The sequence below is a fragment of the Anas acuta genome, chromosome Z, assembly GCF_963932015.1.
Source record: "Anas acuta chromosome Z, bAnaAcu1.1, whole genome shotgun sequence".
Lineage (NCBI taxonomy): Eukaryota > Metazoa > Chordata > Aves > Anseriformes > Anatidae > Anas > Anas acuta.
This window is the reverse complement of record NC_089017.1, coordinates 22,656,479-22,680,144: the sequence shown is the minus strand read 5'-3', so window position 1 is coordinate 22,680,144 and position 23,666 is coordinate 22,656,479. Positions and strand designations below refer to the sequence as shown.

Genomic DNA, 23,666 nt, shown 5'->3' with positions numbered 1-23,666 from the left:
TGTATGACTCATGGTTATTCAAACTGAGATTCTAAAGTCAAAAGTTAAAAACAGTCAAAAAAGTAAAATGGGGACGATTTTCTGATGTATAAGCAAATGTTTCTCTCCCTTTGACAAAACTGTTGTTGATGTGCTTGAGCTGCAGAAAAGATAAGGTGGCATATTATTTTTGGCAAAGGGGTCTTTACCTATGGAATCATAAACCAACCTGCACATTTGCACAACAGTAAGTTTAAGTTTGCTGACTGTGCTGCTTTACAAAGCCATTCTTTTGCTTTGATATGAACGGGGTGATACCACCCTTCATAAACCTCATTGACAGGATTTTATGGATGTTGTCAATTCAAAGGGATTTTTTTGCTCTGGTCACTTTGAAAAAAAAATCATATATGGAAATAACTACATTTCAAATATATTCTGACTAGACTGTTAATTCACAGAATATAAACATGTAAAGATGAAAAAGGTATTAACAATCTTTGTCCACTTTGTGTGTATTGATATGTTTCCCCTGCCTATTCCTCAGATATTCAGTCTGTAATCTGGAAAACAAACAAACAAACAAACAAATACACTGACATCTCTTCTCTTCTCTTCTCTTCTCTTCTCTTCTCTTCTCTTCTCTTCTCTTCTCTTCTCTTCTCTTCTCTTCTCTTCTCTTCTCTTCTCTTCTCTTCTCTTCTCTTCTCTTCTCTTCTCTTCTCTTCTCTTCTCTTCTCTTCTCTTCTCTTCTCTTCTCATCTAAAATATTTAAATCTGCTTAACACACCTAGAAGTTATGTGCAACGTCTAGCATTCGCAAATAATATTGTCACTGATTTTTGTCATTCTTTCTGCTTGCCTGTGATGCTGGGGTATTCTTTTTTTCTTTCAAGCATTTCAGAAAGATGGAAATGGCACTACAATAATGGTCTTAGACTAAGTCACTCTGAACAGTTAGGGTCTTTTGCAGAAAGCTGATCACTGTGTACTATGCTCCTGAAGAGTTACCCGGAGAAAATAAAATGGAAAAAGGAGGAAACATTTAAAAATACAGAAGAAAAAGGAGAAGTATAAGAAAATATAATTTGCCTGTGACACCATCTGTCAAGAATGCATGCAAGTAATCACTTATACTTGATCTCCTCAGGATACACAGTATAATACATGCAAAATTGGTCCTACATGGGAAAACAAAAGAAAACCAAAAAGCAAACAAATGAAGAACAACAATGACAGCAACAGCAACAACAAAACAGTATTAGAGCCTTGGAAAAATTTACCTGGAAGCATGTGATTATAAGAAAATGAGGAAACAAAACCATTTATCTGTAAGGTTATTAAACTCCCATAGTGAGACTACTGGGACAATGGAAATGCAAAAATCTTAAGAGTATGAGTAGCTGAGTGGGTTCATGCTGCAGAGGGTTTGGATCTGTTGCTACAGTTCAGATAGAAGAACCACTGACCACACTGCCAAAATCAATACTATGAATAGATATCCTCATCAGATGGTCATTGGTAAAGTCTTAGAATAAAACAATAACTTGGGTTGGAATGGACCTTAAAGATCATCTACTTTCTACACCTCTGCCCTGGGCAGGGATGCCACACACTAGATCAGGTTGCTCAAAGCCCCATGCAGCCTGGCCTTGAACACCTCCAGGGATGGGGCATCCATGGCTTCTCTGGGCAACTTGTTCCGGTGTCTCACCACACTCTGAGTGAAGAATTTCCTCCTCACAGCTAATCTAAATCTCCCATCTTTTGGGAGCATTCTCCTTTGTTCTATCATTATCTGTCCCAGTAACAACTTGCTCTCCATCTTTTATATAAGTCTCCTTTAAGTACTAGAAGGAGTACCAGGGATGTTGACTGTCTTGGATCACCTCCTTGTCCTGCATGTGCCTTGACATTGCCTCCAGGAGGATCTGCCAGGCACAGAGGTGAGGCTCACTGGTCTGTAGTTCCCCGGGTCTTCCTTTCTACCCTTTTTGAAAATGGGAGTGATGTTTCCCTTTTTCCAGTAACTGGGGACTTCACCTGACCGCCAGGACTTTTCAAATATGATGGAGAGGGGCTTGGAAATTCCATCAGCCAGCTCCCTCCCAACCCCGAGATACATGTCACTGGGTCCCATACACTTGTACCTGTTCAGTTCCATCAGGTGCTCTCAAACCTGCTCTTTGCTTAGATTGGATGCACCTATTTAAGCTGTATTTTTCCTATAGCTACTTGTTACAGAAGAGTGAGTGCAAAGGGCTACTTGAGCACTCCTCATCCCATTCAGAGTGAAATTAGGCAGTTTTGCATAATGTTGGGATGATATAATTAAAATGGACTAATTGTACTGGAGTGGGTGACATTTGTATGATCCATTCACATGATTCATTCTGCTGGCTGGCTGTGGGGTTGTCGCCTCCCACATGGTGATGGTAGCAAGCATGTATGAGCTACTGTTATCGTAAGCAATCCCAGTCATTTCTGTAGGAAATATTTGAGAGTGGCATTACTTTTGCCAGTGCCTACTTCCAACTGTTGGCTCATGTGAAGTCTGACTCATGCAGCCCTTGTAAGCACTTGCAATCTAGTTAATCTCAGTTTAATTTTCTTATTCTTATGAGGGGGTAGTTTTTAATTTTATCTTTTTTTTTTTTTTTCTTAGTAAAGTCACATCTACTTCCAAGCTACTTGGCAGTGTTTGCACGTGCATTTATCAGACCTATATTATCAAGGACTTTTCTGGCCTTAGTGCTACTCTCACAGACTTCCAGCTACTAAGCACAATCCTGTTTCAATTCTTGTGTAACTTTCTATACAGCAGGACTTCACCACTGTTATCAATTTTCATTATCCTCATGTGACTGGCAGGAGAGCTGATTCTCTGTCTTGTATAAATTTGTTACTTACTGGTTTCTAAAAAAATCATATTGGCCTATGAAACAAATCAAAGAGATAATGAGTTACATACTTCTAGGAAAGCCCTTTAATTTGTAGCATAATATGGCAAGGTCTGTGGGGAATTAATCATCTTGCAGTTTTCCATGGCAATTTATCACTTTTTTTTTTTTTTTTTTAGGTTTATATCAGCCTCTTATCTTGCTAAATTATTTGTAATTCTCTTAGAGTCATTTCTATGATACCTTGTCTATCCTTTTTATGCTGTTTCCATCTTCACTATTTTATATAGTAGCTTTCCATAGGGTAGAAACACATTTCTTATTCTAATACAAATACATCATTCTCATTTAGCACAACTTTAGCACTAATGAACCAATAGGTTCATTAGTGACTCGATCTGAAGTTATTCGTTAATGATTTTCCATTGAGAAAGATAAGGATACTGAATTAAGTACAGTATAAGCAGAAAATCTCTTTTCCAAAAATACAGGCAAACATTCTCCACCTAAGTAAATTGGCTACACTACAAGAGATGTTTCTATGTCAGAAGTAATTCACTGAAAGGGAATGATTTCTGGTTCTATTCAAACTAAATTATTTATAAGACTGGACTGGCTATACAATTTTTTTTTTTTTTTTGACAGAGTAAAGAGAATGATAAGACATCAGAAAGTATTCACAAAGTGGCTTTTCTCTGTTCGGTTGTGTTTTCTTTGTAGGCTGACCATCAGGAAAATTTATGGAATATGATCCAACACTGCATCATGTCTGGGTACAGCATTACCAGTAATCCCTCCTTGTTTCAACATTTATAATTATTGAAATGACTGACATTCTGTATATGTTTTTGCATGTTTTTGCCTTATGAACCAGTGTGCAAACACATTTAGCTGTTCTAAACTACACAAGATGCAAAGTGTATGAGTGGGACAAGCAGTTCTGTATGCTGTCATTGTACTTAAACTAAAGTTTTAATCTGTTCAAGGTCTACCACACAGCAACTTCATAGTGACTGTATTCATCACTCCTATCAAAGATATCCTATCTTATTTTCAGCAGTGTCAGGTTGTTTGTTTTTTTTCATTTTAATGGTTCATCAACTTTTGTCATAATATCTGTACTAATTTGTCTGTCTCCATAGCAATGCTTTAGATACACTGAACTCTTCCCTACTTTTCACTAAGGCACAGAAATGACCTTCTGGAAAAATCTGAGAGGTTCTCTTTCTCTTCTGTTTCTTCTTGTTTGTTTGAAGACCCAAGTGAATGCAATTAAATTTTCAACAAAAATGAAAAGTAAGACTGTAAAAAGGACCAAATATAAGTCTTTTCTAAATTATATTGTTGCAAATGAAAAAGAGGAAACTGAGAATCAGTGATACTGAGTCACATGGGAATGAAGCAGGTCATTCCCCAGATAAAGAAACGTATCTTCCTCCTCATGTGGAACTAGTTTATAATCTTCATTGTGTTTATTACTCGCAATCAAAAAGGAAAAGGGAGGAGAGAAACAGGGGGAGAGAGATAGAGAAGAAAATGAGAAAGAAAAGAAGGTTTATTTCTGTTTCATTTGGCCTCAATGTATTTCTGGTGTTTGTATGAGACTTCTGTGGTTTTTTTTTAAGATGCATTCCTCTTAGAATTGGAAACTGAATAACTTCTTTATTACTTGAATTATTTCATAACCAGTATTCCAGTTGCTTTCTCTCTGTGTCCAAAAACAAATTTAAATGGTCCCTGTGAAGTCTGATAATGCTAATTCCATCCAGATCTCGTTAAAAAAAAACATATCTAATAATTTACCCATCACTTAGTAGTGATGTTTTCCATCAACAAAAGAAAGATTTCTGAGTTTTCTGCTTATTCCTGAAATTTAAAGGGATTCCTAGTTCCTTAAATTCAATACTCTAACACATCTGTGTCTCGTTTTCTCTTTTTAGATGAAGATCTTTGAAACATCTTTAAGGTAAGGGTTACACTTTTTTTTTTTTTCAGCTTTCTAATGCTAAATTAACAAATGCCACGATCATTCCAAAGCATTTTTATGTTCTCCCTGCAGTCTGTAATAATAAAATGAATGTGCTGTCTCAAGGGACATGGCAAACCTTCTTTCCTTGTCTCCTAACTACTCTCCTGTCATTCTTTTAGGTTTTCCTTTAAAAGGACCACCCTTTAATGGTGCTGAGTGAAGTATGGCCTTGTGAGACCAACTCCATATGTTTAGTGTATAAAATATCTGGGGTGCCAAGAGCTCCAGATCAATTTCAATAGTACAGAAGCATCACTTGTATATACTTATTTGTTTAAATTAATGCAATGCATCATATATGTTTTTACTATTGAGAAGAAAAGAGAGAAAATGCATATTCACCAAAGTTGGTTCATATTTTGAGTTGGGGTTTTAAATTATAGCCCAGTGTTCTATGTGAAATAAATACACACCACATTATCTGCAAAATCTGTTAGAAGTACTAAATGTTAGCTTTGATACATGTTGTTCAGCAAAGCAGACATGGCTTATTTTCAAAACTGTTAATAATTATGAAAAACTTCTTGGTTTAATAACAATGGTACTTTTATTACTTCTTAACTGTACACTCATAACAACAGAATCCAGCAGCACAATATGAAGAGAGAAATCAAAGAATAGCCAAGAGACTAAAACAGAGTTATAAAAAGGCAAGTATAACAGAATTAATTGGTCTTTCTGGTATCTTTCCAAGAGTGTGTTTTGCAATACACAGCACAGGATAAAATTATGCTATAAAATTAAAACAGAGTGTTCTATCTTTTGCGCTGCTGAGCACATTGCAGTTGTCTTTGCCATCACAGGCTAGAGGCTGCTCAGCAGCCAGGAGAACTCCAGTTCATATGGAGATAGCTGGGTCCAGGTAGCCAAACTCAAAACATCATTTCAGAGTCACCTACAACTCACCTTTCTCACTAAATACATCATATTTCTTTATCCTCCGATTTTACTAATCCAGCTTTTGATTTTTCATCCACTTATTCTGTTCTGCACAGTGTCTTGCAGAGCTCTCCTTGCTGCTCTTAACAGCAGAAAAATCTCCAGCTTAACAATCTGCATGTCTTCATTTACTCAAACTTATGGTGTTGTACATTTACTGTTACTCATTGGGGCTTCTTGAGCATCTGGTTTGTAAAGTATCTCTGCTGTATTAGTTTGTGGTCATTCTTATTTGCTCTGAAGTTTTCTAAGAGAATGAAGTTAGGCTTTTTGTAGTAATGGAGGGAAACAGTATGAATGTGATTTAATATAGATGTTGTGGTGAAGACTTTTCAATTTCATATGGTATCACAAGTTGAAAATGCAAATCACCGAAGAGTCATATAGATGCATTTTTGCCTACCATGTTGTAAGAAGGTAGGTAGACTCAGATTAGGAAGGAGTAAAGAAAAAAAAAATTGCCCGAAGGTCTAGGAGCAATGGCTCTACAGGGCTTCTGGGCCTCTATTCAAAGCAAAACAAGGAAGCTAATCCCTCAGAAATTAGAAATGGGAAGTAACTTCATTATGAGAGCAAATTTCAATAAAGCATTTTCAAAGCTATTAAAAAGCAAAGGCTGTTACTGTCTGTTCCCAAAATGGTGCCAATGTAAATAGTGTGAAAATAACTTATGTTTGGAAAGCAAGGTGCTTCACAATGAAGGCTGTTATTTCACTTTTAATGTGTCCCCCAGGACCTCTTTATAACAAGTGTCATAAACTCAGCTGTATTATGTTCTGCAGTTGGGAGGACTATCTAATCCCTTTGCCTGGGTCACTTGACACTTGTCTCCTTATCTCAGTAACAGTTTTGTTTGCAATTCCTCTGACTGGTGACTTAGGCTTTTGGAAGAGTTCTTTGCTATTCCAATATGAATTAACCTTGGGTGCTTGTGAATTAGCTTCGTGTGACTATGTGACTGGGCACAGTCTCAAAGTCTTATTGTAATATAATATTATCCGCTTTCTAGGAAAAATGCAAGAAAAGTGATACACGTTACAAATTAGTCACAAATAGCACTGCTACTCTGGGTACCCTTACTCCTTTCTACCTTCCTGTATGTATATGGTTGTCAATTGCTTTTGCTCCAGTGAGATGTGGAATTGAAGTAGATAAATTGGCTGCAGAGGAAGTTAGATTGAAAATGTGTGGGTTAATCATTAAGACAACCAGAATATTTTCCAGTGATTTACTTTCATGAGGACACCTCTGGCACTTCTCCTTATGGGGGAAATCCCTGTACAGGTACTCTGGACTGCATACTTTTAGAATACATCGTTTTCATGGTTAGGATGTTATCTGCTACAGATAGAATTCAAGACCAACTCCTCTCATGTACAGCACTTTCAACTACAGGGAGAGATGACTGAACTATACTAGGCATTTCTGAAAATTCTGTTCACTAGTTCACATAAGAAAATGGGAGTTGTACTCTGCTGAAAATGTCTTCTTTGTTCCATTTTTCTGGAATGGTCTTGATATGTAACCACTTGTTTCTTTCTTGATAAGGATTGTCTGCCTGTCCTGTAACATTCTGCATTTTATAAACAACAATGTTTTGTGATGAAAGTGTTGTATTTTTGCTCTACACCTGGCAGAACTGCAGGGCCTTGCTAAATGCAACTCATCGGCATTACAGAAATTATAGAAAATGCATTATATAATATATAAATACATACATACATATATATGTGTGTGTATATGCATATATATATATATATATATATATATATATATATATATATATAAAACTAGGTTCCAGATTTTGTTGTATATTTATTTTATCATAGGAACTAATATGGCTGTAAAGGTGGAGAGGACTGATCTTAAAAAGTGCAAAGCTGGGAACTACACCACCTTAAAGAGACATTTCTGAGAGTAAGTGGGATTTTTGTCTGGCAGAGGCAAGATAATTACAAGGAGGGTAAATGCAGGAATTCTTCCATTTCTAAGAGACAATCTCATAGATCACACTGAATATCTACTTGGTCTTTTCCCCTGTAGTCCTAGAAAGAATGAGGCTGAACATACTACTCTAGAAAATCTTCTGATTCTTCTGCTCAACCAAGATTTCCTTGAAAGACAGCTCCTTTTTAAAGGAGTTATTATGCAGCAAAGGACAAGTTAAATGTATATAATAAAATAACTCTTCACTGAAAACAATGGCCTGTGTACCTCTGAAATACACCTCATTTTGAAAGGCATCATTCAGTTGTCCTGAATCCACTTACACTCCACATCAACTTTGTATACCCTCTTTATTTTTAAAAAAGTATGTACATCAGCTGTAGAGTTAATTACATTTAGAAGAGCAACCCGTACATTAAAGCTTCACACATCAACAGTTTTTTCTCCTTTTCATTCAGAGTCTTTATTATGCCAAGTTTGAATACTGAAAGACGGAACCATCTCCTGCAAGCTCAGACTGCACAAACACAGTTTTATATGATTGATTAACTGGTAGGTGTGAGAATTGTTACTTCTGTAAGGTGAGAAGTTTCTTATAATGGTAGAGAGCTGCAGCAACAGGCTCCTAGCCTTAGCAAGCCATAAAAATATGACTTTACATTTTATTATAACTTACTGTATGTTAAGCATTACAACAAGGTATTCTGAATCAAGTGCTTGGCAGGTAAGTGAAGAAGGTAGTAATATTTGGAAATGATGTACCATATATGGGGGATTTAAACTATTGAGATGTGTTCCCAAAATGACATAGGAATAATTAAATGACTTAAATCTTTACTTCCTTATAAGCAATGGAATGGCTTGGGGCCATTTTTCTTACATCTTGAAAATGTGGGAATCAAGGTGCTAGTCAAACAACTCATGTAACTGATGGAGTGTACTTAATGAAATGTACTTTCAACATCTTTGTTATATTGTATGGGAATCAGAGGATATAAAGCTGGGAATGACTCATTAAAAACAGCATGAGTGGAATTCTTCTGTAAGGCTTGGAGCTCACTGGTCAAGCTGTGTTAATGAGGGAAAAAATCTGACTCAGATAAGAGGAAATCTCAAAACTGTTATTCCCTGTAAAGTATTGCTTGCCCTGTAAGGGCTCTTTTTTGGCATCCCTTCCAACATAAAATCTGATCAGACTTCGTAATTTCAAGCTTGCTAGCCAAGATAAACTGGAAGAGATAAATGGCAAAATTACATCATTTTCTCAATGAAATGACTCTCTTTGTTTTGTGTGTAATTACAGCAAGACTTGCAAATGCTACGTGCTGCTGCTGCTCATTAAATGCATTGGTGTGAACAGACATCAGAATAAAATGTCAATATTGTCCATGCTATTTCACTTGAAGAATTGATGAATACTTCCATACTGACTGAAACATAGCAAAATACAAGCATCTCATTTGCCAGAAGAAAAGCTTCTGCGACCATAACAAAAACCAAGTCTTTTCAGAGCCTTACAAAATTGCACTTCACTATCTCATAAAAAGTTAGCATTTCTTCTTAATTTGTTCCCCATTTTTCATTGTAAGTCGTTAAACTAACATACTCACTGCAGTAAATGAAAGTGTGGATGTGTTAGTTCTGAGAGGGATAGCACTTTCGTGCACACCGTATTTAACAGTTCTCTTGCTTATGCTGTGAAATGTTTACTATTTTCAGATTTTTTGACACCTATGGTTAGAAGTGTTCATATATATTTTAAACAGATAATAAATCAAACACTAAAGTATGTTGCTTTTGATAAGTAGAAAATTGTGTATAAGTCTCTACCACCACAGATAAAGGAAAATAAAATTCTGTACCCACCCCATTGTCTGTTTATACATCAAATGGATAAGTGTAAAAATGTTATTGTTTAAAACCTAGTGCATTTCTTTATCCCCTTTAACTGCTTTATTGTTTTCATGTATGTATTTTACCTTAATTTATTTTATTGATTTAGCCTGTTGATTTCTAAAGACTACTACAAAATTTCAGGCTTTGGTAAATTACAGTTCATGCTAAAAGCTATCTGTTCCTCATTTTCCAGCTGTTTTAAAATGTCCATTTAAATGCCTATAAGCATTGTTTGTTTTTCCATTTTTCTTTCCAGTAATTCTTTCAAACTCTTGTTCCTGTGCTTGAAATACAAGTAATCAGAGAGAGAATGGCCAAGTCTGGCCTTTTCGAAAGATCTAAAGCTCAGGTGTTCTTTATTGTTTGTGGTGTCTCTCTCTCCTTGGCTCTCCTGGTTGTCTGAATCCCCTATTCTCTTCTCCAGTCCTCCCTCACTTAACATTTCTTCATTCTCATTGCAGTAGGACTCTCTGAAGCCCTTCATCATGCAGTCTGGTTTGCCAGACAGATCTTGAGGTGTATATAGCTTGTTGTTGTCATGATGATACATGCCAGGGCTGTACTGCTCTGCTTCATAGCAGTTGTCTTCCTCTTCTTCCTGGCATGAGCTTCCTTTGGCACTCTCACCATCTGAATGAAATGAGATTCCTTTCCCTTGGCTCTTCTGGGAAAGATCAAAGGGCTCTTCCTGTTCCAAGCTTCTCAAGACATTTGTCTGGGACAGAGCAATTCTTCCTCTTCCAAAACCTTGTAGTGTTAAGAGGGGGGAGAAAAGGAATAAATTATATATACCAAATGTTACTAGGTGACACATGGTTAAAACAGAAAATTTGAGGTGGCCTTCTATTTGACATTTTACCTCTGTCTTCCACTCAGCTATCTCCAAACACTTTACTGTTTACATCTCATGACATCCCCTTTGAGATGCTGCTAAAAGAAGTGCTATTGGATTCACCTCACAACCAGGTCAAGACACATGAAACATTCTGCTGTTCATGCCAGACATTTAGTGAGAGAGCTAGGAATAAAAGTGAAGTGTCTGGCCTCTTGTAAACTATTTTTGCCAATGAACCTACCCACTTCCTTCTTCCTATTTTTTTTTTAGTGAACACTTTGATCTAAACCATCACATGCCAAAATCAAAGTTCTAGTTTTTACACTTTTTTTTTTTTTCCAGAGGAGTGGAAGAGATTAAAAATGTGTTAACATGTTTGTTCTGTGTGTGGACATTCCAGTTCAAAGTTTCTACACTAAAATGAAAACACAATTCTCTCTCATCAGTCCACTACCTCCTCTGTCCTCAACTTTTTTGCTCTCATCCAGTGCCACTGAAAAGCTTCATGACCTAGTTAGTGCTTCAGCTTGACGAAATCATCAGAGCCAAATGAAAATTTTGAACTGCACTGTATAAAACTGAGTGTGGACCTGTGTCTGTTTCATCTTAGTATTTGTCAAAGCATCTCCTCTCTGTTCTTGCTAGAAACCCAGTCATTGCTATCAGGATGCAGAGAAGATTCAGATATTACAGGTACAGTCCATCTTAATTTAAAAAATGTTGACACAACTGGGATGAGGATTTCACTCAGCAGCAAAAATCTATAGCAGAAATTATTTTACTTGCTTAGCTTTTTTTTTTTTTTTCCCCCTCTCAGTAATTTGATTCATTGTCTTCAAGATTTATACAGCCTCTCTAGATACAGCTGTTACTTTGCAACTGTGTTGTATTTGTTAAAATGGCTCGTGAGCAGGTGGCAGCCTTTACAAATTTTTTGTGTCTGATGAGCCTAAAGGACTGAAGGATTACTGTACTTAGGCTGTCTTCAATTACAAGTAATCATGTAACTAGCATGGTGTGGTAGGAGATGTAAATGGGGAGGGGGAAGAAAAAAAAAAAAAAAAGCTATTTACAGCATTACTTGTCAGGATCTTTGTAAACTTTGTCCCAAATGTCATTACAAGACATGTTTTCCATACACATTAGGATGTATTAAAGCCTAAATTTTAGGCTGCAATGATTACTACCCTCAAGAGAGTTATTTATCCAGTCTAAACAAACAAAATATCTTGGATACTCAAATGCTCAAAACAATCCTCCCTAATACCTTCACTTTTCTAGATAGCATTGGCATGTGTGCACATGATTTTAGGAAGTGTATGTGTTGGGTCAGAGGGAGGAAATACTTTGCCAGATACCATGAACTGTCAAGAGCCCATAAACTTTGAGATGAGGGAGGATTGCCTTCTTCCATTCGCATGTGTTTCTGCAAATTGGATTTGAGCTTACAACCTTAGATTAATGTCAGATGTATCAATATGGCACAGAATAAATGTATCTTGAGCAGAAAGGCTCCTGTACATAGAGCTATTCAGGCTTCCATTCCAATGTGGAATCCAATAAGCAATGAGAAAGACAAGTGAAAACTTCCAGACTTTTTTCTTCTGTCAACTTTGAATGGATTTATGATTTATTCTCATGTTAAAAACATGTGGATGTACCTCAAACATGAGAGAAATACTATAAATTCCTAACCAGATACGTCTGAGGAATAATGTGCTCTTTAAAATGGTTGCTAGGGTGTGGTCTGTCAGTATTCAAGAGTCAAACTGATCAAAAATTGAAAAATTTATTCAGAAATATTGGAACAACACCTTCAGTCAGGAAAGTTGTAGAGTCACCCCAGGGAAGTGGTTAAGTCCCCAACCCTGGAAGTATTCAAAAGACATGCTGGTGTGATGTTTAGGGATATGATTTAGTGGTAGACTTGGCAGTGTTAGGTTAATAACTTGATAATCTTAGAGGGTCATTTCTAACCTAAATGATTCTAAGGTCAATGCATTTTCAGTTACATCCTCCAAGCATATCCTTGGCCAGCTACATGTGCTAGTCTCACTAAGAATGAGACTCCACCAGCTCACTGTCATTTGTGTGTCAGGAGTACCTACATGCTAGAAGAAGCTCTGCAGTACTATGGATATTGCACCATCCCCACAGCGATGAAGACTGGGAACCATGGGCTTAAGTACAAGAACTTTTGGCGTGGCTTGATAAGTCCTGTGATTTAGCACTACTGACTGTATTCTCCCTAACACCTGAAAACAACAATATAGTGTGCTGAAATTACTTCCTTTGTGTTCACAAGTGCTGTCTCATTTTTTCTCCAACTATTGCTCCATCTCAGCCTGTACCTCTGTCTCATCAGAAATCTGGTTTGATGGGTATCTCTGATCTGTAACACTGCAGTAACATAGATAGTTAATAATAACCTCCCAGGTATATGAGTTTCAATCTCCTCCAATAGCATTGGATCTATGATATAAAATTGTAGATCTGTGGTACAAAGCCCATTCAAACTTACTGATGTGTGTTTTCAAACCCCTTAGATAATAAGTTTGCTGATAAATATTACCTTGAGAATGAAATCCTCTTTCCATGACCCCATGTTTGACTTTCATGTGCCTTGTTAGGTTCCCCTTCAAGGTGAATTTGCTGGGACAGTAGAGGCACTTGAAAGGCTTACTGTCTGAGTGCAAGTGCATGTGTCCCATTAAATTGTGCATTCTGTTAAACTCCTTTCCACACAGCTGTCAAAAACAGTAAAAACAAAAATGATTAGTTTTTGTAGGGGTATTTCCGGGAAGAATATTTTTAAAGGCAAATGTAACCTATCCTTCTCAGCTTGAGCCTTAACTTCTTCTGGCTGCAGCTTTTCTTTTCAAAGATACAAGTGACACACTAAAGACAAGAATATGTGGTTGAATTTCATTCATCTAGAGCTTCTTGCAGTGCTGCTATTTTTAAAATTTGGTGAGTAGGAGAGACGTATGGTCAAAGATTCCCTAAAATCAGGGGATGTTGTTTTAAGGAAGGGGGAGACTTCAGTACATAACCTGAAAAGCTCTTCACTTGAATGAAATTCAGAGTTTAACTTTCTGTCTCAGTGAGCTATTTAGTTTGTAGTCTGTGAATCTATCCAGTAATCAAGAATAATGTCAGGCAGAGATGGAGATACAAGATAAAATGAAAGGTTTTTATGAAACAGTCAGGCAGAATATCACTTCTCCTTTAGTGCAATGGAAATAACTGCACATTTTGCTTAAAGCCAGAAAAAGCAATTCCTTTTTTTCTTTGCTTCTTGCTACCCACATTCTTCTCTGATCATCTCATCTTCTGTTTACCAGCTTCTGTGTTTTGGTGTCTCTGGTGAGTAAGCTGGAATTTAAACAGCGGGGCCCGCAAGAATGACTCAGCTTTCCCTAAAGCACATTCCTGACAGCTTGAGACATTGATCTTGCAGGTTTCCCTTTGATGAAACAATAAGTATTATCTTCTTTGTTGTTATTTTTCTAGATGGGTCCTTTTGTAGTCTTGTTCCTTATAAATCAAATGTAGTCTCAAGACATGGAATTTTGACATCACTATTATAAGCTTCTAGTCTTAACTTGTCTTCTGGTTTTTCCTTATCAGGATTTATAATTTTATTCATATTCAAGTGGCTGTTTCCATCCCATGTAAACTTCTGTGTTTGCTTTCAACTTTTACCACTTTTTTGGATTGATTTTAGACAAATAGTCATACCATCAAAGTCATCTTGGTACCATCCCTGTTACTACGTGAGCCAGAATCTCCGAGTAATTTATCTTATTTTTCAAGGAGTGTACTCTTCTGGGATAAAATGATTAAAAAGCAGTTACTGAGGTTCCACCAAATCATGGTCTAATCTGACAAAGTTTTTACTCAATTTATTTTGGCAGTAGAGAAGGTCAGGCATAGTACTTTTTGATTCAAATTCACACAGCCATTAGCTGCAATATCTGAATGAAACCTAAGTCGTGAAATGAACCTAGGTGAAGTAGTATTGAATCATTTGCTCTTGAAACCAAAATGGAAAAAAATTGCTAATAAAAAAATTTTCAGCGGTATTATTTTTAAATAAAAACTAGAGCTGATTGAATGCTTCAAAGAGAAAATTTCTGGAAATGCTCATTTGCTTGAATATATATTTTCTAGAGCTGCATTATTTCTGTAATTTTCTCTCTGTGACTTTGCTAAAATGAATGTTCTAGCAAAAAATAAAAATAAAAATAAAAATAAAAATAAAAATAAAAATAAAAATAAAAATAAAAATAAAAATAAAAATAAAAATAAATAAAAATAAAAATAAAAAAAATTATCAGCAAAGTGCTCACAGAGAAAGTGGGGGAAAAAATAGCCACTGAAAATGAGTTAATAATCTATGAAAATAAGATATATTCCAAGGGTCATCCATCCACTCAGGAAAGAGAACTGTCTCTCCTTTGCATTCAAAGAGAGCTATGACTTATATTCAGTGAAAAGAATGCACCAAAAGTCTTCTGAAAGTGCTGTGAGGAAACAAAGAGAAAGAAGCACCGAGGATCACAGAAAAATCACAAGGAAGAAGAGCAGCTGATTGGATCTTTACAGCTGCTTAAACTGTATACGATATGTCAATATTTCTCTGTCTATAAGAATGTCGATAATAATACTTCTCTACAACCTCTTAGCAGGAGGCTTATGGTTATCTGCCTGTATTGTGGCTGACCGGCATTCTCACTAGCTTTTGCTTTCTGATAGCTAGGTCTTCACTTCTTCATCTATATTGTTAAGAAAAGAAAATCAGATTGAACTGGTGAAGGGCTAGAGTACTTCATGAAAACCTATTTTGCATATAAAAATACTTTATGAAGTATTGAGTATTAAGTTTGGTCTAGTAGGAGCATTTTTTTTCTGGCTTATCAGCATTTATTTCTCTTTCTTTATAACAACAAGAGAGGGGACCTCCTAAAGGATAGTTTCTTACAACATAATGGTTTTGTGTGTCTGGATAAAGAGGGTAGGCTTTCAATTTCCCAAAGTCATGCACTGTCTTAGAGACATATGTGTTACCGTCCTGCAGTGTCCTCTGGGGACATGAGGAAATGGTGCCAGAGTAGAGAGGTGTGGCAGGAAAGTGAAAGAAATGCAGATATGGGAATTGTTTTCAGAATGATGGTACTGTGTGGCATGGTATCTGAGTAAGATGCCCCTTTCAAAAGACACAAGATGGGTTTCAGATGAATGCCCATGATTTAGAGGGTGAAGGAAGCTGTTCTGAAGCTCACATGCTGGAAGACAGCAGCTCAGAGCTAGCTGAAATTCACAGCCAGTTCTTAAACCACTGCCTGGATCTGCACACCAAACTAGGAAGGGGAAAATGTTTTCCTCCTCTCTGAGAGGACAGGGTTGGGACCACTGCTGAGCAATGTGAAAGATGACCCAAAGCCATGGGAGAGGTCTCCAGAAGTCACCACAGAGCATCTTAGCACTCAGAGGGATGTAACATTCATGCAAGAGAGCTTGGAATAACAAACAACATAGTTGCTTGCAGACCTTAGGTTCTCCAGTAAAGACAAAATAAAATTCTCATCCTGAAGAGAAAAACCTCAGCTGTAAATCTGCTGAGCACACTTTGATGCACTGGCTGGTGAAAAAGACTTTAGTATATTTTGCAAGAAATGCTGAATTAGTTCAACAATAGACTTTGTCTTCTTAAACCACTGCATGAAGTATAACCCTGCCATTTTTGTCAGTCTTGTGTTGTTTCTTCCAAAAGTACTTATAACTCAATCTTCTTTGGGTTTAACTCCTAATGTAAACCCACAATTTTATGAGCAATGGGCAAAAGTGGTATAGACTGGAACTTCTAAAAAAACATTACCAAATGGGAATGAAGACTGAATATGTCTCATACTACCTTTCTTCAACACCGGAGCAGAGCCCAATTCATCTGAAATATGTAAGCAACTTCCTACTTGGCAAAGAAGATATTTTGACCTGTGGCTGTAAACCAGAATTGGTTAGGCTCACCTTTAACTGCATATTTACAGTAGTAGAAAGGGAGTTCAAAAATTCTGCTGTGAAGTGCATTTGGCTGGCTGCACTGGAGAAAGCTTGATTACATTCTTTATTATGTGTCTGGAACATTACCGACTTTATCGCTTAAAGCAACTGTTAATTTCAGAGGAGCTTCCTTTACAAATCAGAATTAGCACTTCTGAACCATTTGGTACAACTCTTTCATAAATACTCAGTTGTTTTGTTTAAAACAAAAATAAAGAAGGAAGCATGGACCCAGGCCTTTAAGAGCTACAGAGATGTTCACTCTTCAGAGAGAAATCAAACACGGATCCAGCCTGCAGCTGGATGCGGAAACAGAAGGGACAGCTCTTTGCTACTCCCTCATTTCAGATAGTCTGTGCTTAGCTGTGATTAGACACATAGGAAAGCCACTTTTTTCTTTCTTTCTTTCTTTTTTTTTTTCTTTCTGTGAGAAAAGGTAAAGAAAACCATTGCATGTGGTGAAGTAGAAAGACTACTGCTGTGCTCTCTTTCCCTTGCATTCTTTTTTTTTTTTTTTTCTTTCTTCATAAGAAGGGTGTTCCTTTCCTCAAAGAGAGAGGGAGAGGGAGAAAGACTGTAAACTGTCCAAAAGGACCGTGAGAAAACAGGAAGCTTTGAAAAGTACAAGAGAAAGCAAGATGAAATCTATTTGCAGGCGGTTCCCCGGGGACATGTGAGCCATTGTTAAGCAGGCTGTTCATACAGCTATATCCTTCCTTCTGCCGAGGAGGAGCCTGGTGCCAAAAGGCTGCTATCTGGTCATTGCCTTAACCCTCTGAATACCAGCCAGAAATACTTGTGAGACTTTCAAGGGCTCTGATAGGAGGCGAGGGATGTTCCTAATGCCAAAGAGCAAACCCTACTTCTCCCTTTGCTTATTGGCAAGATCTTCACTAAGTTCAGGGACACTAACGTTGATTCATAAACCAACAGCCACAGATGAAGCTGGTTCACTGTGCGTACTTGTTTCTTCTCTCCTAGGAACATTGGGTGGGGACAAAGAATTAAAAAATGTATAAGAAAAACAGGTGTTCCTAAAAAGCTTTTGTTACTGGCTGGAAAACACACTGTTGGTACTCCAGTTCCTGACTCACACTGTTGACATCTCCAAGTTTTAATAGCCTGTCATCATCAAATCCTAGCATGAACGCAAACTTCCAGCTAACTAACTGACACATTTCTCAGAAATAGCATGGATCCTAATGATTCTGTGAAGATACTACATCCAGAAAAGCTTATCAAACAATAGATTTTTTTCTTTTTCTGAAATGTGAGGGGTCATAGGATGACTGATCAAAAGGGAACAAAGCCATAGGGTTACAGGTGCATTTAAAGAATGAAAGTCTCCAACAGACTTGGCATGGAACTACCCAAGTATTTCAGTAACAAAAATTATCTTATCAATATAGAATAAATGTTAGTATAGAAAATAATATTTTAACAGGATATAAATAGAAATAAAACAAAATGCTAAAGTCAAAAGTCTTTGTTTTTACCTTTTTTTTTTCAAAGTGAAACACTTTGATGTTATCAAAGCAAAATAAAGAATTCAGAAATACTAACTCTGATATTTTTCTATTAAAACTACTATGAAAGCAATATTTTCCTATGATATTTTGAAGGTCTATGGTTTTCAGGAGAGAATCATTCTATTAAAAATTCTTCATCCCATTGTGCTTCTGAATGGAAGACTCAATTTAAGAAAATATTTCATTCCGTGAAGATGTTGGATGAAAAAGTTCTAGAAGTCTCTTCCAGACCAAACTTCCATTACTTAGGCATAAACAGGGTAACATTCTCTTCTCCATATCTTAGAGCAGACCAAAGAGGGAATAAAACCCAGTCTCTGGCTTCACCAGGTATGATTACAGTAACAAACCAAAAAGACAACAAGGAGGACAGATGTAGTGTCTAATACTGAGTAAGAAAATAAACATGAATAGTCCATAAGGAAAAGATTAGAGATGAGTGCAGTCAAGAAAACCAAAGCCAAAACCTTTGGCCCATTCTGCAGTTCTGTTTTGCTGTGGTTTTCTTTAAGTCTTTCCCTGAACTGTTGCATAGCATCACTGTGTGAAGGGCTGGCTGCTGCTTTTTCATGGTCCTCTGTGGGGTGCAGGATCTATGTATTTAGTCAGAGTTTCAAGCTATTAAGCACTTAAACTTCTGTTTGGGTGGCTGTACTAGGCAAATGTCAGGTATGTTTATTGTCCTCAAACCTCAGTGGCATTTCAATGCTCACTAGGCGGAAAAAAAAATACTACAGGACGAACGTTACTGATATTGAAGGGGAAAGGAGTAAATCACAGACACTTAACTCCATTCTTTTGTGCTACCTAAGCAGAACCTGGATCAAGAAAGGAAACTGGACTATTTTGTGCTAATTCAAATATAGCCATAGAATGTGTTAGCAAGTCTTGTTTTTCTAATTCTTTCATATCACAATGTGGTAATATTCCAGAAACATTCTATGAGTTTATGCCTCTGTCATCAAAGGAGATACACTTACCTTGCATTTAAAAGGCTTGACATCAGAGTGAACAATCATATGTGCCTTGAGAGTCTGCTTTTGCACAAAGCTCTTGAAGCACAAATGGCATTGGTATGCTCTGATATTGGTGTGGATCAGGACATGTCGCTTCATGTTGGCCAGCAGAGTAAATTCCCGGCCACAGATTCCACATTTGTGTTCTTTCACACCCTGTAAGAGGGAAAATAAATAAATAAATAAATAAATAAATAAAAAGAATAGTTTGTAGATCATTTCAAAATATATGAATTGTTCTTTCTACATTAGCAAAGCAGGTAAGCAATTATTTTGCCTTTAACATTATTTGCTCCAGTAATGGACACATGTTTTTTTCTTGGCAAGTTCTTACAAGAGTCTGAAAAGCAGAGAAGGAAAATAAAATCGAGGCTTGATGAAATAAGTTTTGTTTCCATTGCTAAATTTACAAATCCATGAGACGTAGTCAGTAGCACAGCTTCTTTTTCCTTCTCTACAGCTTGTGTAAGGTACTGCTCAAATGTGAAAACTTGTGGACCAAGATTAAAAGTTAACCAGTTAAGAGACCGAAGAAGTGCTTGACTATGGTAGTTTAACATCATTGGCTTCCAAAAAAAAAGATCTATCCCTGTTTTGAAGAAGCAAATGAAAATAATCAGAGATAGCTGAGAAGTAGTTAAGCAATATCACCAAATAATGATCTACATATTATATTCACTGAAGAGAAAATACTTTTTACTCTTTATGGGACTTACTTTAACCATAATGGAGTAACCTGTTTTATTCTGGTGGTCACAGAATGTTTCTGTCACTCTCTATACCATATAATCAATTTACCAATAAACAGATCAGTATTCTTGGTCATACATGTATGTACTAACCGCCAGCTTCTCAGAGTCATTTCCATGCTACAAAAATCAATGAATTTTCCACTAAACCCTTTAGGAGTTTGAGTATAACTTGCTGCAAGTAGTGAAGATTTACCAGTGAAGTGCCAAGAGCAATTATTTATCCTGCAGGCCCGATTTACAAATAAGACATGAAATGCCAGTCTCTTTTGTGCCACTCAGTGGTTTTTATAGAGTTAATTGCAGATCTGAAATTGTGAACACCCACAGCGACTCTCAGCATCCAGCTATCCGATTTGAGGCTGCATTTGGGCAACTAAGTACTGTTAATTATGTTCACAGCTGAATCCACCTGCAGCTGTGGACAAAGAAGCAGAAGCTCTCTAAAGGCTCAAGGACATTGCATTTCCTATGACAAAAAAAAAAAAAAAAAAAAAAAAAAAAAACTTATGTTTTAAATTAGTAGAATTTTGTATGGTAAATCCAAAGACCAGGGAATCTCCAAAGAGAGCAGAAATGGCAATAGCATAGTAAAGAAGAAAAAGTAAATGTGGAAGTAGAGGTTGTTGAAAAGAAAATGTGCCTCTAGCTTTCTGTATTTTTACTGTTTTTCATATAAATCTAAAATTCATGTGTTAAATGAAAAACATATTCAAAACTGGAAGCAATTTTTATAAAATATGTCATTTGTATGCATTTATCATATTTTTATAATGGTGGATAACAATTTCAGACATTCTTGAATGGAGCATTTATATTTTTCACATTTTTTAAAGTGGTGTTTTCTGGATGTGTTCCAAAGCCTACTCCTAGTCAAAACTGACATAGCTGTCATTACTGACAGCCATGGTAAGACTGCCACTTGATATAAATTGGCTGGGATTATGGTCCTCTTTGTCCACTTCCATTAACTGGCATTTAGAATAATTTCTACACAAACAGGAATTTTTCTTAGGTTGTGTTTTGTGTTTTTTTTTTTTTTTTTTTTTTTTTTTTCCCTAAATGTCTCATTATAATGATTCTTCAAAATCTGATGAGTAATAATATGCTTTCTTCTGCCACATACATACAGCCTCCTGCATACCACCTACTTCCCAATTAAGGGATGCAAAAGAATACATATAAATTTCAGAAGAAAATTTCTGTTAAAACTTTTAGGTGTTAGACAGCTCTGCAAAATCAAATTATTTCACAGAAGGTCATTCTGAAAATAAAACCCAGAAACGGAGAGATGTGAACACAATTATGGGAAGCAATACAGGTGGTTTAAATAAAGTCCTGTTTATACCAAAACATTTTTCCATTTTCACTTTTGTAAAGTAAACTTACTTTTACTTTTCTGATTTTACTTTCTTGAGATTGTCAGAGACATCTAGGTTCCATTGTTGAGAGTATTGCTGAGACTTCTGCTCTGCACAAAATCCTACTGCTGGCAAATGGCCAGCATGAGGCTTTGTAGACTGGTCACCTTCCCTCTGAGGAGGTAGGTGAATCTTTATCATTCTGTAATCTTTGTGCTACTGTCTGATACAAGGTGAGAAGACAACATGTGATGGCTTACCTTGTGAGTTAGGGAGTGCTGTTTGAGATGGTGGGGCTGCACAAACTCCATGCCACATTCAGTGCAGATATAGGGACGGATGTCTTTGTGCTTCATCATGTGGTTTTGCAGCTGACTTGGGTACTGGAAGGTCTTATCACATTCAGTGCAATTGTATTGTATTGGGCCACGGTGGGTTGTTAAGTGTCTCTTCAGCTGGGCCAGGGTGGGGAAGTCAAGACCACACTCTACACAAATGTTCTCTCGGCCACTCTCATGCTTGGACTCATGTGCTTTCAGCTCACTGGGGTAGGCAAAACCTCTGCCACAGATCCTGCAGTTGTAAGGCTTGATGTCACTGTGTTGCATCATGTGTCTCTTCAGGTGACTGGTTTGAGTGAAAGCCTTGTGGCACACCTGGCATTTGTGTGGCCTTGTGCCCTGGTGTGTAAGCATATGAGTGTGCAAGTGGCTCAGCTGCTTGAAAAGCTTGCCACATCGGGAGCAAGCATGTGGCTTAATGCCGCTGTGCCCCAAGATATGGGTGACCAAATTGTACTTGGATGTATAGGACTTCTCACACATAGGACATTGCCAGCGTTTCTGTTCACCCCCAACATCAACGTAGTAGCTGTCATCTATCTGAAGGTTGACATCTACTCTTTCCACTTTCTGTTTATTTTCACCACTTTCTCTCACTTCTGCCCTCCTGAAGGGTGGCTCTGGAGGCCTTTTCATTTGAATGGGGTTCCTGAAATGAAGGTTTGGGGGCACAATAAAAGGAAACATTAAGCCAGGATGGACTTTAGGATAATAGGGGTAAGGAGCCTGCATGAATGCTGGACTACTGGGCCATGCCATGTTAGGCTTGACTGGTTCTTGCTTAATGGTCTTGGCTCCAAAATGCTCCAGAGTTCTGTAGAACTGAAAACCAAAGTTGCAGAGGTCAATCATCTGGGAACTGTACTTGGGCTGTACTGGCTGTTGAAACACCAAGGGAAGACTGGAAGACCCTATATCATTTTGATCTTCAGGTCTGTGGGGTGGTGATGAGGAACCCTCAAGAGCAATAGAAGGAGGCATTTTTGTTGGCATGCTCTTGCGTTTCCGAGACCCTCCTTCTAAGGAACCCTGAAAACTTTCCATGTCTCCAAGAGGAGGAGGGCCATAGCGGAAATGTGAGAGGTGTTGTCTGAATTCTTCACCAAATTGTGTCGTTCTGTGTGGCTTTGTAACAGGGCTCAGTGGCTGCAGGCAGCGGGAAAAGGGAGAGGTTTGTGTATTGTCCGCAGTAAAACCTGTGTCTTCGTTCTTCATCATATTTCTTTCTTTTGGTTCCCTAGGACAAACAAACAGATAGACAAACATATTTATTTCTTCCTGTTCTCCTGGGGTTAACACTTTATTGTCTAGTTCATTGGTTTGGAGGTTGCATTTTTATTTTTTTTTAATTAAATACACCTGAGGATGTCCTGCTTTGGCCCATATAAGATGAAGAGCATTTAAAGCAGAATTAAATTGTCTAGTGGAGAAAAAAAGAATATTTGGTCTTCCTTTGGTGCTAATGGCAGTTTAAATTCCAGTTTGATTCATTCAATATCTTTGTAACATAAACATGTTTTAACGTGACAGTCTACTTAGCAGCTGATTCTGTGTGGCAATGTTTCTGCGTAATTTAATTTAGCCAAGCTATTTGTGGGCAAAGTCCTGTCCTTGGCTGCACATGCACAGGCCCTAGAAATTGGCGGTGCATCTAAAGGATATGGCAATACAAACAATAATGTGCGCATTTATTATGGTTGTGACATGAAAAATCAAAGCCAAAGACTTTAAACTTCTTTGTATCATTAGCATGTGCTGCTGTGAGAGAAAACAATGGCCAACTGATCTAAGGACACTGTGTACCATCAGGTTTTGTGCCGTGCTTCCTGGTTTCTCTCACTTTGTATTGTAATAAGAAGGCGGAGATTAATTTATTTTCTTTGTTTTAATCCCAGCAATATTTACCTGGCAGATTTAGGGGAGGAAAGCCTCTGACCACTGTCTGAACTGCATTATGGACATAATCTAGTTTTGTTTTGTTTTGTTTTTATTCTAAACAGGAGCACAAATTTCAACAATTACCGAGGTTTCCAGAATAACTGACACCTCAGAATGCTCCGATACTTTCTAATGTTTCTAATG

General features: G+C 37.2%; 1 protein-coding gene across 2 annotated transcripts in view; it reads right to left on the bottom strand.

Moving 5' to 3' along the window:
• Positions 1–8,125: 8,125 nt before the first annotated feature.
• Positions 8,126–23,666, bottom strand: part of ZNF366 (zinc finger protein 366) — a 35,443-nt gene continuing 19,902 nt past the window's right edge. For both annotated transcript variants that reach the window (XM_068666879.1, XM_068666880.1), the window contains exons 3-6: positions 21,504–22,821; positions 19,098–19,289; positions 13,098–13,272; positions 8,126–10,437 (exon numbers count right to left, since the gene is read on the bottom strand). In XM_068666879.1, coding sequence (XP_068522980.1) covers positions 9,902–10,437; positions 13,098–13,272; positions 19,098–19,289; positions 21,504–22,802 — 2,202 coding nt within the window. In that variant the 5' untranslated portion in view covers positions 22,803–22,821 and the 3' untranslated portion in view covers positions 8,126–9,901. The remainder of the gene's footprint in view (positions 10,438–13,097; positions 13,273–19,097; positions 19,290–21,503; positions 22,822–23,666) is intronic.